Here is a 16,940-nt window from a genome sequence, read left to right as displayed (position 1 = left end):
GGCAACATGCCCTATGGAGACTCCCTGTTGGACTTTTGCTCACCCAAAATGCACACTGACATAAAAATAAAAGGCTTACTGTATGTGAACCCCTTGGTGTAAAAACATAATCATGGTCTCAAACGAAAGGTAACACTCTGAAGTTTTATTATTGCCATTTTGATGTCAGGGGTTCTGATATGGAAGGACTAGCCTACACAAAATACAGAATCATTACACAAAAGTCTCTGTTTTTGCATTTTTTTGTGTTTGGTTCAATAGGTGTGTTTAAGATGAACTATACATCTGCATAATTTATATTGGATAAAACACCATGAATATTTCTACAGTATGTCTACAGATTCTTGTGGATATTCCAAGACCCAATATGCTGTATCTACTTATTGCTAAGGATATACACTGCAGCTAGAAGGTAGAAGGAGGAGGGGGAGGAGGACATTTTTTTTTATTATATTTAATTGAGACATAATAAGATTCATTTGACAATGTAAAGCACTATAGATTGTACCTGAAAATGGTCATCTGGAGTCCCAAGAGCTTTGAAATGCTCTATAAAATATTACTCTACTACAACAATACAATTCATTTAATGTTGAGGGGAGGAAGGGAGGGGGATGGTGTGACGTGGGTGGTACGCTGTCTCTAGGGTTGCACAATTCAGCATGGTGAGTTAGTCCACAACAGGGAACTGGAATGTAGTTGAAAAATCCCATCTTGCAGCATAATATAACTTAAAACAACCTGAATTAAGTTGAATTCAATCATGTACACCACAATCAGGCTACTAGGCAAAAAGGAAACCTATGGTGTTTTCATGTGCATGGGAACATTTTTTTCCTACTAAAACATAATCATTGTGAACATCATCTCATGTGGGAATCACTGTGGGAACTGGGGGGAAATTGTGAACAGAGTCGCCCAGCTGTGGGCTTGTTGTCACTTTGAGAGTCCATCATTTTGCATAAGCTAACAACTGTTAATAACCATATTTATTGCTGGTCATATTGCTGGTCTGATTTAGCTTGACAAAGCGATAGTCAGCTGAAATGGACATTATTTCTCATTATTTCCTTTATTTCCATGAAGGTTTTTAACTTGGAATATTCCAAAAATTCCCCGACTTAAGTTTACTAGTGCTAGAAATTTTCCGCGTCTATGCAAGTGTCTAATAACAAAAAAGACACCAATAGCACCACCAATGGCACCACCAATGAATAAAAAACCCTTAACACCCTTGAACCGGTTGAACTGAGCAACAGGCCCCTTTGCACCACTATCTTCATCTTGATTGCGAGGAGAAAGATGAGAAGGATCATATTTTCGGAGGAAATCTAAAGTATCTGCTAAAGCTCTGTCAAGGTGTCGGCTTCTCAGCAGTCCTTGGGACTCGTGAAAAAGGCAATTCACTGTGATCATGTCTTGCCTGTTTACAAATCTTCCTGTGTCTGGCAGGATGTAATCTTGATCAAACGTGTGATGGAGCACCACCAGGACAGTAGGCTTACGGCCTGTGAAAGAAATTAGATGAAGACACAAGACAAAAATGTAAGAGATGTTGAGGTGATGATCCACTGTATTAATCATCTTTGCACATTAACTGCAACTACTACTACTGAAAGCTACTGAAGCTTACAAGCTACTGAAAAAAAAAATATACACATCACTGAAATAATAATATCATGCATGTACTACTGCCTAAACTGTGTTGATAAACGGGCAATTCTTTTTTTTCAGTTAGCTACCAGGAATTTTCCCGAGTGCAGCCTCGATGTCAGTCCCAACTCGGGAGACGATTGGGCAGTAGGCCAGGATGACATCACTGCAGTCCCAGTCGGTTGTTTCAGTCCAAGATCGGAGCTTCTGTTTGAGACATGTCCTGAAGTCTTTTTCGCAGTTCAGTGTGTTTCCAATGGTGACCTCATGTACTTTCACCATCCTTGATCCTACAAAAACAAGGTATGCTTTGTGGGCCTATGTCAAAGACCATGGACCTAATCATTAGTCATTAGGTAGGCCTACTGAGACAGAGGGGTTGGTCGATACCATTTGAGGGGGATAAGTCTTAGTGATTTTTGGCAAGGTATTCCACCCTAGACTAGAGTTAGACAATATGTGAGCCGTTGAGCCGTTATCAACTGAAATATAATTATTTGCATACAGGACATTGAAATCCTATCATTGGATGAAGTCAGTTTCAAAAGCCTTCCTTTTGTTTTTCATTTTGGTGACATAGAGAAATGTTATTCCTAAGATTCTTGAAATGCTGTATTTTTGAGAATGTTTTCATTTACAGTATTTGCTGAAAACCCATATATACAGTATATATATATATTCCATAACTTTTATTTACTTTCCATTTGTACGGTTGTGAAAACCTCACTTTCTGATGCCTTGAGCTTCATTGTCAACACACTGGACTCCCAATATGGGATGCTGCTGTTCGCGGGTTTGAATCTGGGCCTGTGCAGGGCTGAACTGCGCGGGTTCCACACAACGCAGGTTAAATTGGTGCCGTGACCCAGGTAGGGGAGTGAGGTTTACTAACGTTCCACAAGACCAGAAATGCTAGCTGGCATCCGTTACACTCACCCTCATAAACCTCACTGCCGATCCGGGCCACGGTACCAATGTAACGTCCGTTGTGTGGACCTGCGAGCACAACACTTCGGATCGGTAGCCGAGTGTGCTGACAATCGAGCTAAAAGCCCAGACTACTAGCTTTCATGCCAGCTTTACTCTTGAGGTGTTGGAATTGAGGTTTACTAATGTTGTACATGCACAGCTAGCTGACATCTGTTACACATACTATAGGTTACAATCATATATGAAAAACCTCCTCTATAAACTCCTCCAGTATAGGAGTACAACTAGAAACTTTACTTAAGTATTGAAGCAGAGGTTTTTGGCTCAGAGTTGAGAATATGACGATAGACTTTTTTAAATGCCTGTTGACAACCTAAGATATCTCTCCATCGACATAGGCTACATATTCTATTTTTTGCTTCATATCATATATAAATAAAATGTTTACCTATTGATAATCTTTGTTTGAACTTGTACTTTCTAATTCTATTCTTGTTTTTCTTTCTACTTATTTCATGCATTGTTTTAGTCAGACCTGTGTGGGCCCCTTTTTATCACTAAACTGTCCTGCCTGCCTGTCTGATGTAAACCTGATGTGAAGTGTTTGGGTAAACTCCTGTTGTATTCAAATGTGCTGTAAATAAGAGTGACGACTTAACACAATGGACATAATAAACCAAATGATCAAACACAATAAGCTATAACAAATGCAATGCTTTCAATAGGCTATTTTCTAATTATAGCGCCTATACCTGGTCAAAAATTGTATTCCCCTTTAATGGTACCAACTGACCATAATTAAGGGATCTGGCTCTTACTCAAGAGCTAGGAACATCGAGATATTAGATTGGAGAGGCTATATGCCGACTAGGTATTCGGCTATGAATTCATTAACAGTTCAAAGCAGGTGTGGGTTGCCTGAGAGTGCTTTAGATTCAACATTGGCTATGAGCAAAATGTGTGTTGGCTATCCTATCACATGCTCTCGACCCGTAGTGTAGGCCAAAATGTCTTTGCGTTTGGCACGTGCTTTTCACATAGCCAACTTTTGAATAGCCTATGTCACCTGAAATATCAAGACGAACGAAGTCCTATTGTTTTAATTTAATATTACTGCCCTGACTAATTGGTCTGGATTAGGCTATGTTGTAACCATGACGCATTTGCACATCTAAATGGCTCACGTCAGTGTTAGATAGCTGCAGAAACATTTGGCTATGGGACGTAACAGTCAGCGTTCAGTGAGATTTCATTAAGGCAATAGCAGCCTATTGGCTGCCTTAAGCTAACATCTAATGCAAAATTACCTTACCTTTGATGTGAGTTCTCGCTAACAGGGACTCAAAAACAAACAATAAAGCAACCTTTCGTTCGCTAAACAAAACGAAACAGACCCGTCCCCCTAACTTTCACTTTCATTACAGCAGACAGTGCAGCAGGCTAATCGCACAATAGATTTACAAAAACGCATAAGATACATTTTAAATAGGCTAAGCCTGCACCTAAGAAGTATGCCTAAACTATACAAGTTACAAACAGTTTACAGAATGTTTAATTGTATGCTGGTTTAAAACTCGAAATTACAGAGATTGTTTATAAAATTACGCAGTTTTGCAAAATGGACATAGATGCACCATTTCACATTTGTAGGCCTACAGTACACGAGCAAAGTTTTAAATTGCAGACACGGTAGAATAAAGTTAATTCTTACACATGTCTGATCTGTTGTAGCCTGCACAGATGACATGACACAAATACAGTAATAAACAATAAAATAAACCTGCCTAGTTAATAAGCCCTATACAGTTAAATAGTAGGCTAATTACATGCTGTGAAATGCATTCATTAATCTGCACAGCGCGCCAATCACTAGCAACTGTTTGCACGACTGGAACCTCGACAGTGATTCGCAAAGGGGCGATATCATAGAAAACGGTAGGCCATAGTTTTGGTCAAGGATATGCCTGGGTTTTGGGGAAATAATTGGTGCAATCAGGCTATGTGAATTCTACAATATTCTTATTTTTATGGATTGATAAGCTTTAAGCAAGCACTATTGCCTGGCGCAATGCAGGTCTACTATAGCCAATAATGGCTGCCAGCACATTCTGTATAATATTGCAGGTCCGCAATAACCAATCGGATGCTTCGTCACATATCCGCTTCGCAAATTCTCGAGCGTCGACAAGGAAAGTGCTTTATAATCCTGAGGTATCCTTCCGCCACAGCAAACTAGTTCCCTATATTTAGGCTGTGAAATCACTCGAGGGTTTTACAGAGTTGAGAGCGTATCATGTGAAGTCTAGTCGAACCCATTACAAGAGCCCAAAAAAACTGGAGACAATGAGGGCGAGATATCCCATTCTTGATTGACTCAAAGATCTAAAGTGCCTAATCCTGAGTTATAAACCTATATTGCCCTTTTGAAAGGTGGGCTATGTGTAACATTCAGACCGTTTACTTTATCGGTATAGAAGGCAATAAACTACATAAAGTAATTGCCTATGAATTATCACATTGGGAGAAATTAGCCTGTTGTGGGAGTAGGAAATAGAATAAAACAACCGTTTTCGAATAGGCTACAGAAGCAGACTGATAAGGCCTATCATATCTGATTAACTACCAAAAGTTTGGGATAAATCCTTAATGTTGAATGAAGTTGGTCTTTACATATCTACGATGAACTCTCAGCCTCAAACACCAAACGTGTGATTATTATCTTAGTAGAGTATGGGCATAATGAAAGATTAGGCCTAATGAAATACCGAGCAAATAAAGGAAAGTGGAGTAGCCTATGCCTTATCGATTTATCTGTGGCGCACGTGAAAATTGCAGGATATCTGGGCTTTTGTCAGATGACAGCACTTGCTGCAAAGACTCATGGCAGAGATGTCCAATTTCATCGGCTGACGTATCACTGCCCTGCTTTATTAGTTGAGAAGGAGGAGGCGAGATCCATTTCTGCAGCGGGGCAGTAGGAAGTGAGAGAGCTGGGCCTGTGTGGCGGAGGAATACACATCTCGAGCTGCTTTCCATCGAAAACGCGTATAGTCCGCCTGAGCCTACACACCTACATTTTAACTTGAGGACCTGTATACCGGGGACGCTCCTCGCATAGTCTAGTTTTCGTGCATTATCTCAGCTTGACTCCTTCAAACATGGTATGTATAATATTTACCGTTTTTTTCCTCTAATTTTTGCTATAGTCTTGCTTTCATATTCAGAGATTAAAAGTGTCAATGCAATGTTGCACTGTATGAATACGTTCGTTTTTACAGAGACAATCTTGATTTAATAACGAATGCGGATGTGCCTGCACTATCTTCAAATATGATTTTCTGCGGAAAATACTTGTTTTTATAGCCTACATCCCATAGACATTCTAATATAGTATACTCGCGCTCCAGCGATGCAGCAGTCAAAATGGAGCGGGATCCGCGACAACTGCGCAATTCTTATGGCACGGGCTATTCGGCTTCCGTTAGATAATATCGGGTTGCCGTGATGCAACCGGAGGAGATTGAGGTAGCCTAATTCATATGGTGGTCTGATAGCTGCGGTGGGAAACAGACGATGAAAGTGAATTAAATTGATGGATCTAAAAACACGGGAGAGGGGGAGGGGAAGCAGGGCAGTGGTGTCCAGCCCTGTAGCAGGCTAGGCTGTTTGACACGGGTTGGAAATAAGGGCTAACGCCTCCATTCATTCTTTGACACATGCTTAATCAAGGCCTCGCCACCCCAAATCCACGGAAATACTTGTTTTGTGTGAAGCAATGATCGTGGTTCAAGTGTTCATAATTAAACGATAGCCTTAACTGTTACTGCACTGTAGGCTACGTCTATGCCATGGCTGCTGTCGGTGAAACATCACAGTGCGTTTCGATTTACAATGTTGCAGGAAAATACGAAAATGAATCATGTTACTTTTATAAAAATGGATAGGCCATTGAATAGGCCTAATGTAGGCTACTTATCGATTATTTGCGATGGAAATAGCGCTAGAGCTTATTGCGCGTGAGGGACTTGCTGATAATACATTGGGTACATGTTCATTTGGTTGTCTTTTGCATGTTTTCAATGTATGCAAATTAAGGGGTGATGTCTCAATTGCACCAGTTAAAAGTATTGACATCAGTTCATTGGTGGTTGCCTTTTATGTAGGGCAAGTAATTATTTGTTCTTAAAATTAACGCCCTGGCGATTTGGCACCATTGACATAACAAAATTGCATTATTCTCCATGAAATCAGATTTGAAGTGTGCAGGATTTAGCCTATAATGGCAGGGAATATTACGAAATCTGGCGAGGAGAATTTTTATTGTAGCCACCAGAACCCCTTAAATAAATGCTGAGGTGATTTATAACCAGATATTTAAAAAGACATTCGCTTGACCCCATTTCCAATAGATAGGATACTTCTGGCCTGATGCAACACAATCTGATTCAGTAGTAGTTTTGGTACTGACATTCTGTGTTTTGACTGGCTGGACTGGCTGTACTGACAGTAGACACAAAACAGACAGCCTTTGTGATACAGGTAATGCTACACCACGAAGCTCTCGGGTCCTGTCCCCTACCTGTTGCCATGTTGCAGCTGCTGATGTGTGTTTATTAACAGTAGTGACACCTGACTCTGGTTGCATTATTTATTTACTTGCTTGGCTTCTGTCCTGGGTAACACAAACAGCTATCCATTCCCACTGTCCGGTTAATGCTCATGACAGGCCATCATATAACCCAACCCTAGGTTTGGATTTGGATTTGGATTTGAAAACACATTGGACTGAAGATCTTGCACGGTTGGAGTGTTTCGAAGTGAAGTTGCGTGTGTTCCCCTTTTTTTTTTTTTTTTTTTTTTTATCTCTTAGGATGTCCTCCAAAATTGGTGTTTTGCATATCTGTGTTTGGTACTGTACTCTAAACTCCCTCCGGGTGTGTTCTGGTCCTCAGCGCTCATGCGCCTTGCACTGTTTAAACACCCCCCCCCCCCCCCTGTGCCCTTTCTTACAGTCCCCCCCCCCCCACTGTAGTACAGCGCCACATCAGGTACAGTGAGAACTGACCCGGTTACCCATGGCTGTGAGCCGAGGTGGTGGGTGGGGGGTTTGGCTCTTGCCAGAAGGGTTTTCTGAGCAGCTGGCCTTTTTTGTACTGGCACCATGCCACACCTCCACCCTGCACACCCTCACCCTCTCACTACCCTTGCCCCACCCTCCCACCTCCCCTCTCCTCTCCTCGCCTCTCCTCCCTTCCGACTCCTCTTTTCTGGGCCACGAGGAGTCAGCTGCAGGGCTTGCCTGGGCGATGTGTGTGGGCGCACGGAGTGAAGTCAGCCGTGCTGTTCTGTCGAGCAGGAAGGGCACTCCCACGCTCCGTGCGAAGCTTCCCATGCCTCAGTGACGTCACTCTGGGCAGAGCAGGCCAGGAGACTGGGCAAGCGGGCAGTCGGGCGGGCAGTCAGGCGGGCATAGGTTGGGCCTGGCACCGCAGCTTGGGCAGTGTTGCTTCAGTCCAGGCTGGATGATGCCTGTGTCTTGGGCATCGTTATGCTGGCCAGGCCAGTCCCTAAATCCAGGCCAGAGGGTGGAAAAAACAACCCAAACGGGCGTCGTCTGGTCCTGTCAGTCAGTGGGCCCCTGTGCCATCACAGTCCAGAGTCCTAGCCACTCCCTTCCTGAGTGCTAAGGGAAAGAAATCATTATGGGATGGAGAAAGGCTGTTACTACCCCCATTAGGTCCATTAGGTCATTTGCTCCATACTCATCCAACGACCATTAGACTCTTCCCGATTCTGTGAATTCTGTGGTGAAATTGGACACATTTTGCCCTGGGTTTCCTCTCATTATACTGCCACGCCATTGGTTGGTTGGCTTGTTTTGCTGTAAAACGGCATTTTCTTTGCTGGCGGCGTTTAGTTGCGCTCCTGGTTGAAATATTTTGCTGAGCTGTCAATGACACTGTTGTACTGACCGCGTCAGCAGTGCTGATCTCAGTCTCTAAACTGACAAGGGAAGGCCTTTGTGGAAGTACAAAAACACTCTAGTTTTACACTTTGCAAATCTGAAATTCAATGTTATTGAGACTAATATTACAGCCTTCTGTGGTGGTATGGTACAGTACATGTATAGTAGTATCTGTTGGCAAGGTCTCGTTCCTAAGCAGCTGCATCACTTGAGTCCTACATATCCTTTAGGCTGGGTGCCTTTGTTTGCTTAAAAAACCTGATAAAATACTGGGGAACAGCGTAATCTCGTGCACATAATCATACACATAGACTTTTGGCCTGAACATGTTTATGGTACTAGGCTGCTTTTCCTTTATCCGCTCTAGGCTGATGAACTAACTAACAATTTTGGAACCCTAACTGACTGCTTTACCTTTATCCTCTCTAGGCTGATCAACTAACGGAAGAGCAAATCGCAGGTAAGAGAAACCATTCCATTTTATTTTGTCATGTGACTTAACCAGGGGTCTCCCAATGAAGTGAGGTTTATTTTTGCAATCAGAGTTTTTTTGTAATGTGACTAAAGGTCACATTGAATTCAGACTTCATGTGGAAGGGTCTTTAGAATGTGGAATATTTCTTTTTGTTTGGGTGTCCCAAACGTAATGAGTTTTAGCCAGATTTCTTACATAATGACAAGATTTGTGCCAGTGGTAAATTCACACTTGTGCTGTGCTTCATAAACCCCTCCGCGATTAATTATGGACTGCACTGGCGTCTGGGGTAAAGCACTTGACTTCAAACACATTGCCTTTTTGGTCTTTGTAGTTCCATCTTGGAGTATGTGTAAGCCTCTATGGACGGGAGAGAACATAGTGGAAAATACAGAGAGTTTGAGCAGGGGGAAAAGGCCCAGATAATAATTTGACACACTGTACATGAAATGTTTGGGGTTTTTTTATACAGAAAGTAGTGTCATTAATATGACTATTACTGCAACTATTATTGTTAATATTACTACTACGATTATACCTATTATTACCCTGATTACCATGGCTGTGACTACACTCTCATGGGCAGCTCAGAGTAACTGTTACCTAACGTCTCTCTCTCTCCTTTCATCCCAGAGTTCAAGGAGGCTTTCTCCTTATTCGACAAGGACGGCGATGGCACCATCACAACCAAAGAGCTGGGCACAGTCATGAGGTCGCTCGGTCAGAACCCCACAGAGGCCGAGCTACAGGACATGATCAACGAGGTCGACGCTGACGGTTAGCTCACATTAGCTCATATTTGGTGCACTCTTAAAATGAATGTGTTGAAAACAACACATCTCTGTGTCCAGAAAGGGACAACAACACAGTTTGTGTTATTTCCAACACATTGCTTTTGTTATTCGTTACACAATATGTGTTGAAAATAACACAGCTTGTGTTATTTTTGTTATTTTTGAACACATATCTGTGTCCTGATAGGGACAACACAGTGTCGTTTCCAACACATTCGTTTTAAGAGTGTGATTAGAGTCCGATTGTGCATACGGTGCCAGCTATTGGTAGGGGTGAGGCAAGGAGTTGGATTTGCCAACACATCATTGGTGTTGACACCTAACACGCATGCTGACAAGAATGTACATTATACTATAATTTGCGTCAGCTAAAGTCAGTTTCTAAATGAGTAAGTGTAAATGTAAATATCATTATTACAGATGGAAAAAACATGGCTATATATCTATGGATGTGGGTCTGTCGTTTATTACTGATGACTGATCATGGCCTCTGTGCTGAGAGCAGAGAGACTGTTGGCCAAATCCCTTGCGTTGTCAAAAAACCCCCAAAAAAAACACTTTATGGTTTCTCATCTACTCTGTTGTATTGAAAGAGGAAGTCATGAGAAACATAACTAGAATGATGGCCAAAAATGGAAGCAAGAGTTGTCAAACTTCTGAAAGTCTGCAGTTGCTACATACAGTAATGACCTGTCAGATCTATTTGACATTTCCAGATTTGTGACGTAGAGGGAAAGCATTTTGACACAGAGGATTTGCCGCTTCCTGACATACAGTAGATAGCTGTCAAACGTGAGTGGCGTGCGGGCGGCGAGCTCCCAATAAGACATGTTGGCTCTGGCCTGTCAGTGGAAGGAACTGAGAGAAAAGTGAGGACCATTTTTTGGGTCCCGCAAAATTGCTACATATTGAACACCCCCACTCTAAAATGAGTGGCACCTCAACTCAACCACGCACTTAAAAAAAAAAATCCCCACGGTTCCACACCATCTCTTCCACTGACGCAATCTAGGCCAGACGGCAATAAAACCTAGTAATGGAAAATAAAAGCGATTGCATAATCCACTCTGCGCTCCGCACATCCAGTACCCACGTCCACGCGTTTGGAGCGAGCCGAGCCGCTGTGCCACAGAGCAGAGCTGATTTGGAGCACTGACACTGGAAATGGCCTGGAAATGACTCAGGATTATTTAATCACTTGCTTGACAACAGCGTGCCGCTCTGGGGAAGATTTCTCATTGCCGAGCTTTAGAAATATGGAATATGAGCCGTTTATTGCGTTGCCCAACCTCCCTATACATCAAAAGATATAGGAGTGTGATTTATGTTTATTTCTGTAAATATATAGGCGTATAGAAACCCTCTGGTTAACTCTCAGTAAATCAAGGACATGGTCCTCTTTTATTGTGGCCTTTATTTTAAAATGGCGTTCACTTCAGGTGGCTTGCTCCCTTGCTTTCAGCTACAGGGGTTGGGATCATAGCCTCTAGCCCACAGATCTCCATTAGCACACTGCCCTCCATGATATCCTTAGCCACTGTGCCGCAGTAAGAGCTCATCTTTGTGTATGGAGGATAATCCCGGGCCAGTAGCCCTCCACCCAGAGTTGAAAGCTTTAAAGCTGCCCTTTGACCCACTCTCTCAGTCTCTCGGTGGTTTGGTTAGCTCCACTCTAATGCAGCCACTGTCCCGCGCTAGCAGCACCCCTTAGCTACCCGTTCAGCCGCCTGTCGTCCCCCCCCCCCCCCCCCACACACACACACACACACTGGGTACGGTGGCTCTGCTTAATATCCATTCTCTCTCCGCGTTGAGCCAATCCAGACGTGTCATTCAGCAGGCTCGTCCGACAGATTGTGATCCCCTCGGTAATCTGGACCCACGGTCACATGGTTATTGATCCCTCACGACGACCCATCCTGTGAATCCCTCGCTCCAGGCCCTTACCTCTGTGTGTGTGTGTGTGTGTGTGTGTGTGTGTGTGTGTGCGTGCGCACCAGCGCATGCTTTTAGACGTCACTTTGAATGCAGGGGAAAGCCCTGTCCAGTGAACTCATTCTGTGATTTACTGTGAGTTTGCATAATGGACCGTGGATGTTCCCCTAAGCACCTGGGGCTTTCCCTGTGGTTGGGGAGGGGATGAGTGCAGTGGACAAATAGAGCTTCTGCACTTGTGTGCACGTACATACACACACACACACACACACACACACACACACACTCACCCACATTCACTGGAACGCTGCCATCAGTGATGTGTTGTGATGAACAAGTGAAAATCCTTTGTCAGTCTGTGCCTCTGTTATCTGGACTGAGACTGTGTCGTTCTCCTCATTTCATTTGACTGACCTTTTCCATCCTGCCCCCTTCAGGAAACGGAACCATCGACTTCCCAGAGTTCCTGACCATGATGGCCAGGAAAATGAAGGACACAGACAGTGAGGAGGAGATCCGTGAGGCTTTCCGGGTATTTGACAAGGTACGGCGCGGCCCCCTACTTCCTGAAGGTTTTCCAAGATCCACGCGGTCAATACCAGTTTTGGTTCCATTTGAGACATTTGACCCAGTTGATAAATACAGACTCATTGCATCACGAGCCATTGTGACTCATTATGAGTTGTCATTTATGATTTTGAGATCAGTCATGATCAAACCAGCTTTGTCTCATTGGTTTCAGCCTGTTGTGAATGAGTAATGAATCTCAGGCACAAAGAGCCACTCAGGTCATCAGCATTGAGCTGCCTGTGCTGGATCAACACAGGTCATCATGTCTTAATGACTCTTTTTCTCCCCGCCAGGACGGCAACGGCTACATCAGCGCCGCCGAGCTGCGCCACGTCATGACCAACCTGGGCGAGAAGCTGACGGACGAGGAGGTGGACGAGATGATCAGAGAAGCGGACATCGACGGCGATGGCCAGGTCAACTACGAAGGTAAGGAGCCAAGCTCAACCGGGCCTCACGTCCCAGCACTGACATGACAACACACTCGGCTACATCCTAACGACGGAGGTGGTGGCGGCGCTGGTAGCACCGTCTGCAGTCGTATAGCGCGGGGGGGCTCACCTTATGGGGTAGAGCGAGACAGAGGGCTGGTGTCTCAGCTCGTCTTGCTGATGTCCCATGGCGCGCCCCCTCCATGTCTGGGCCTGTGATGGCCTTGTTCTTCTCCCCTCCTCCCTTCTCTGTGCTGTGAAATATTTATTCTCTAACACTCTGGGATTGCTTATGGCGCCCCTGCGTCATCAGGGGTCTTGGATTGAAGTCAGACTGAACGCCCTCTTGGAAAGCAGACACTGGGATGCATGCGTACACATGCTACACTTCTGTTGTATATTGTTTAAAAATGAATAAAAGTGTTTAACAATTTAGGAGGCGGCAGAACTGCCTAGTGGTGCAGTGTGCAATTACATAATTAATTTCTCTGCTCTTCTCTCTCTCTCTCTCTCTCTCTCTCTCTCTCCCTTTCTTTCTTTCCCTCTCTGTCTCAACAGAATTTGTACAGATGATGACTGCAAAGTGAAGCCTGCCCATCCCTTCCTGCCCTCTTAGAAGAAAAAAAATCAAATGTTTTACTTACCTCTTGGAAAAAAAATGTTCATTTATTCATAATGTTTCTGTATAGAAAATAATTGAATGTTGAAATAAAAATATCCTTCTGTCCACACAGAAAAATAAGTTTAAAAAAAAAACATCTGCATGAAGTGGTTAGTGATCCTGTCCCCAAAGAAATCAGTTTAGCATCAGTAATAATAATAAACGAGAAAAATAAAGTACTACTATGTATCTACCTTCAAAAACTGAAGAGAAACAGCATCTGGTGAACTCCTTAAGTTCCATTTGCTCTTGACAAAGTTTGGGCTGGCCATCTTTCTTCTCTCTGTTTTCTGTTCTTACATGCATGCAGCTGGAGTGTGGGGCCTGGTCTCCAGCCAGAGCGTGCTGATTCCACTGAATTGTCGTATCGTTGGTTTGGTACAGTTTTTTGTATATTGAGAGGAACCCTAAGATGAAGAGGAAAAAAAAATATGAAAAGAAAGCTCTTAATTTTCGCAGTGGACAGTGGAATGGGACTTTTATTGTATGGTGGGATTGAAAAAAAAATATTTAAAAAGTGACAAAAAAAACAAACAAAAATGATACAAAAAAATAAACATTTTAAATGTTTGGCATGTTTTATTTTTTATTTAGGTTTTTTTTTTTGCTCCTGCTCCTTTTATTTACAAATCTGTTGTTTTCCCTGTCTTCCCAACTCCTTACTTTCTTTGTGTTCTTTTTGGACGGCCATGTTTTTGTGCCTCTTGCTTTGGGCAGTAGTGGTGATGGCATTGGTGGTGGTGGTGGTGGTGGTGGTTGTGGGTGATGGAATATCTGGGGAGGGTGTGGGTTAGGGCCGCCACTCGCCACTGCCTCCCTGTCCTCTGTGTTGACTTCATGCCACAGGGACAGAGGGTGGGGGCCGGAAGGCTGGACAGGGAAGATGGGGGGGGGGGGGGTGGCAGGGCAGGTGGACGGGTGTCCGGACGAGGGACAGAGATCTTGTTTACTGTATCTGCAGTTTGTTCTGTGGGTGTGCTCAGCAGCACAAGAGGTGTCCTCCACTGTTCATTCTGAGTTTCAGTTTACATTCATTCCAAGTTGTACATGCTAGTCTTTGTTTTATTTAATTTTGTTTTGTTTATTTTATTTTCAAATAAAAAAGACCATGAACTTAAAAAAAAAAAACTTGTCATGTGGTTCATCTTAAAGAGCCTTTAAGAGCAGCAGCAGGTTAGCACATGAGCGTGACGTGACCAGATTCATGTGGGTCTTATGCTAAAGGTCATATTATGTATTTAAACATGAGTGGTATTTGAGGGACTGAGTCATCAAATTATATAAACCACACCAGATGCATCTGAAAGATTCATGACTAATTTACAATAAAATTTGTAATCTGCTACTGAGACGCCGATGTCCTCACTGCTCAGCATGGTTTTTCTCGTCTGTAGCCAGTAGTTATCTTGGCTGTGGCGTACTCTCCATTTACAGTTCACCCTTGGCCTTAGGTAAGAGGGTGCTGCCTTGAGTATGGTAGACAACCAAACACGGCAGTGTGAGATATTTTAGAAGCTTTGAAGTCTATCACATTCAGTTCGGGTTTTATTTATATAGTGGCAGAACGTTTTAAATTCTCTCAATGTGCTTTACAGAGCTCAGAGAACCCTGCGGTATAAACTCAAGAACAGGTTCCTTAAAAAACCAAGGACTGAAAATGCAACGTAGCGGCCAAAGACCCAGCTCAAGTGTCCTCCTATTAACAATGATACATTAACTTAATGTCCTTTCAAACCAATCAAGCAAATCTCCTCACAGGCCCTTTACAGTCTTAAAGGATCAGAGGCATTAAAAATAAATGGGCTAAGGTTAATAGCCAGGCCTCACAGTGCTCTGGAAGCAGTGCACTCCCCTCATAAAAGCTGCCACACAGAGGTTCATAGCCGTCGGGAGAGTGCCACTACTGTCTTGTTGTACATGAAAATGCAAACACAAGAGAGATCATCCGCTTTAGTGGTGTTCACATCATAATTTAGCAGTGTGCGTAGTTGTAGTATATGAGTAATGTAGGCCTTATTATTTGAAGTTGTATTATTATGTTATTTAAAGCTGTCTGTCATGTATATCAGAGTCCTATTGGATGTTTTAATGTGTGTGTTTCCAAATGGAGAAATGTTGAGCAGGGAGTTGAAGGCATGATACTCAAAACCCCCAAAGCTGACCAATAACAAGGCTGCTTCAATCAGCCAATCAGCACTCCCGGTGCTCACTCACATACTGACATCTGAGCTTGCCCAGGGGTTAAATTAAGCACATCAATATTTCATATGAAAATGAAGTCGAGAGACCAATTCGGTCAAGTAACAGGAGAGGGGTTTACCTTCCCCCATCCTCACACACTCAAACACACACACACACACACACACACACACACACACACACACACACACACACACACACACACACACATACCAGCTCCCCAACCAGGTGCCATACTGAGGGAGTGCAAAAAGTGTATCACATATCCCAACTGCAGTGACACACACACACACACACACACACGCACACACACACACACACACACACACACACACACACACACACCCGCATACCCAGAATATGGACGACTAACACAACCTGCATACAATTTTGGCAAGCGCTCCCATATGTCAGGCTGACAGACATACCACTGTGTCCCAATAGGGCTGAGATAACTGTCTGGCAGAGGTGGGATATCCGACTTCGACTTCAGAAATGAGAAAGCCAAACCACATGTTTGTTCCCACCATTCACAATACTGTACCAGCTGATTCTTAGCCTGGTAGTAAACCAGACCCTGGAATCTTTCAGATTAAGGGTCTGGCCACAAATAATGAAAATGGCCCAACTCGAGGGGCGGCACCAAGCATGCATTTGAAAATCTCACTGCACGCAATTGGAATACACTACGACCAATGTTTACTCTGACTGATTCTGGACTTCGACGCAATTGGATAACACTACGACCAAAAACGAAAGTAGTAGCGCTGTCATCCTCAGTTTAGCTCGCCCACACCTTTTTTGGTTACCCCAGATGGTTGGGGTAAACGTAACGTGCATCATTGCTCGTGGCCAGAGTATCTTGCGGACACAATTCTAATTGTGCTCTCGCGAGAACTCTGGATTTCCAGGGTAGCTGATTCTACCATCAAAAAAAATAAATAATAAAAGGTATGAGCTGCCAGATGTACAGTATGCTGAGGTAGCAGCCAGTCAAAATGTGGGTTCAAGTCCCAGCTGTCCCCGTTGTGCTCTTGAGCTATAGGCACTTAACCCCAAGTTGCTGTGGGGTGACAGACCCTTGTAATCATTTACATTATAAGTCCCTTTGAATAAAAGCATCAGCCAAATGAATACGTACAGTATATATACAGTATGTGTGTGTGTGTGTGTGTATACGTATAACGTGTGTGAAGCGCACAGGCAGAACCAACATATGGTGGGACGTGTGCTTTTCTGAAGCTGTGGTTACCCACATCAGTAGATCTCAAGTCGTTTGGTTGCAGGAATGCAGAGAACTACATCCTGGCTGGGGAAAGTGTGTGTC

The 16,940-nt window shown here is 43.5% G+C and overlaps 1 protein-coding gene and 1 long non-coding RNA gene across 2 annotated transcripts; one reads left to right on the top strand and one right to left on the bottom strand.

Annotated features, from left to right (window-relative positions):
• Positions 1-254: 254 nt before the first annotated feature.
• On the bottom strand, positions 255-4,201 carry LOC134097497 (uncharacterized). The gene is made up of 3 exons (XR_009940919.1): positions 3,896-4,201; positions 1,743-1,943; positions 255-1,508 (listed from the first exon to the last, which is right to left on the bottom strand). It is a non-coding gene; the product is annotated as an uncharacterized LOC134097497 (long non-coding RNA).
• A 1,337-nt stretch (positions 4,202-5,538) lies between these two features.
• Positions 5,539-14,204, top strand: calm1b (calmodulin 1b). Its single transcript, XM_062550366.1, has 6 exons — positions 5,539-5,744; positions 8,978-9,008; positions 9,657-9,800; positions 12,190-12,296; positions 12,616-12,751; positions 13,312-14,204. The coding sequence occupies exons 1-6, from the start codon at positions 5,742-5,744 to the stop codon at positions 13,338-13,340; spliced, it is 450 nt and encodes a 149-aa protein (XP_062406350.1). The 5' UTR covers positions 5,539-5,741; the 3' UTR covers positions 13,341-14,204.
• Positions 14,205-16,940: the final 2,736 nt, after the last annotated feature.

The sequence above is a fragment of the Sardina pilchardus genome, chromosome 12 (assembly GCF_963854185.1).
Source record: "Sardina pilchardus chromosome 12, fSarPil1.1, whole genome shotgun sequence".
Lineage (NCBI taxonomy): Eukaryota > Metazoa > Chordata > Actinopteri > Clupeiformes > Clupeidae > Sardina > Sardina pilchardus.
This window is presented reverse-complemented; position numbering and strand designations above follow the sequence as displayed.

Bases quoted from the DNA above. Each gene is read 5' to 3' on its own strand.
- calm1b (XM_062550366.1), top strand. The intron at 9,009-9,656 runs GTAAGAGAAACC...CTTTCATCCCAG, and splicing joins AACGGAAGAGCAAATCGCAG to AGTTCAAGGAGGCTTTCTCC. The intron at 12,297-12,615 runs GTACGGCGCGGC...TCTCCCCGCCAG, and splicing joins CTTTCCGGGTATTTGACAAG to GACGGCAACGGCTACATCAG.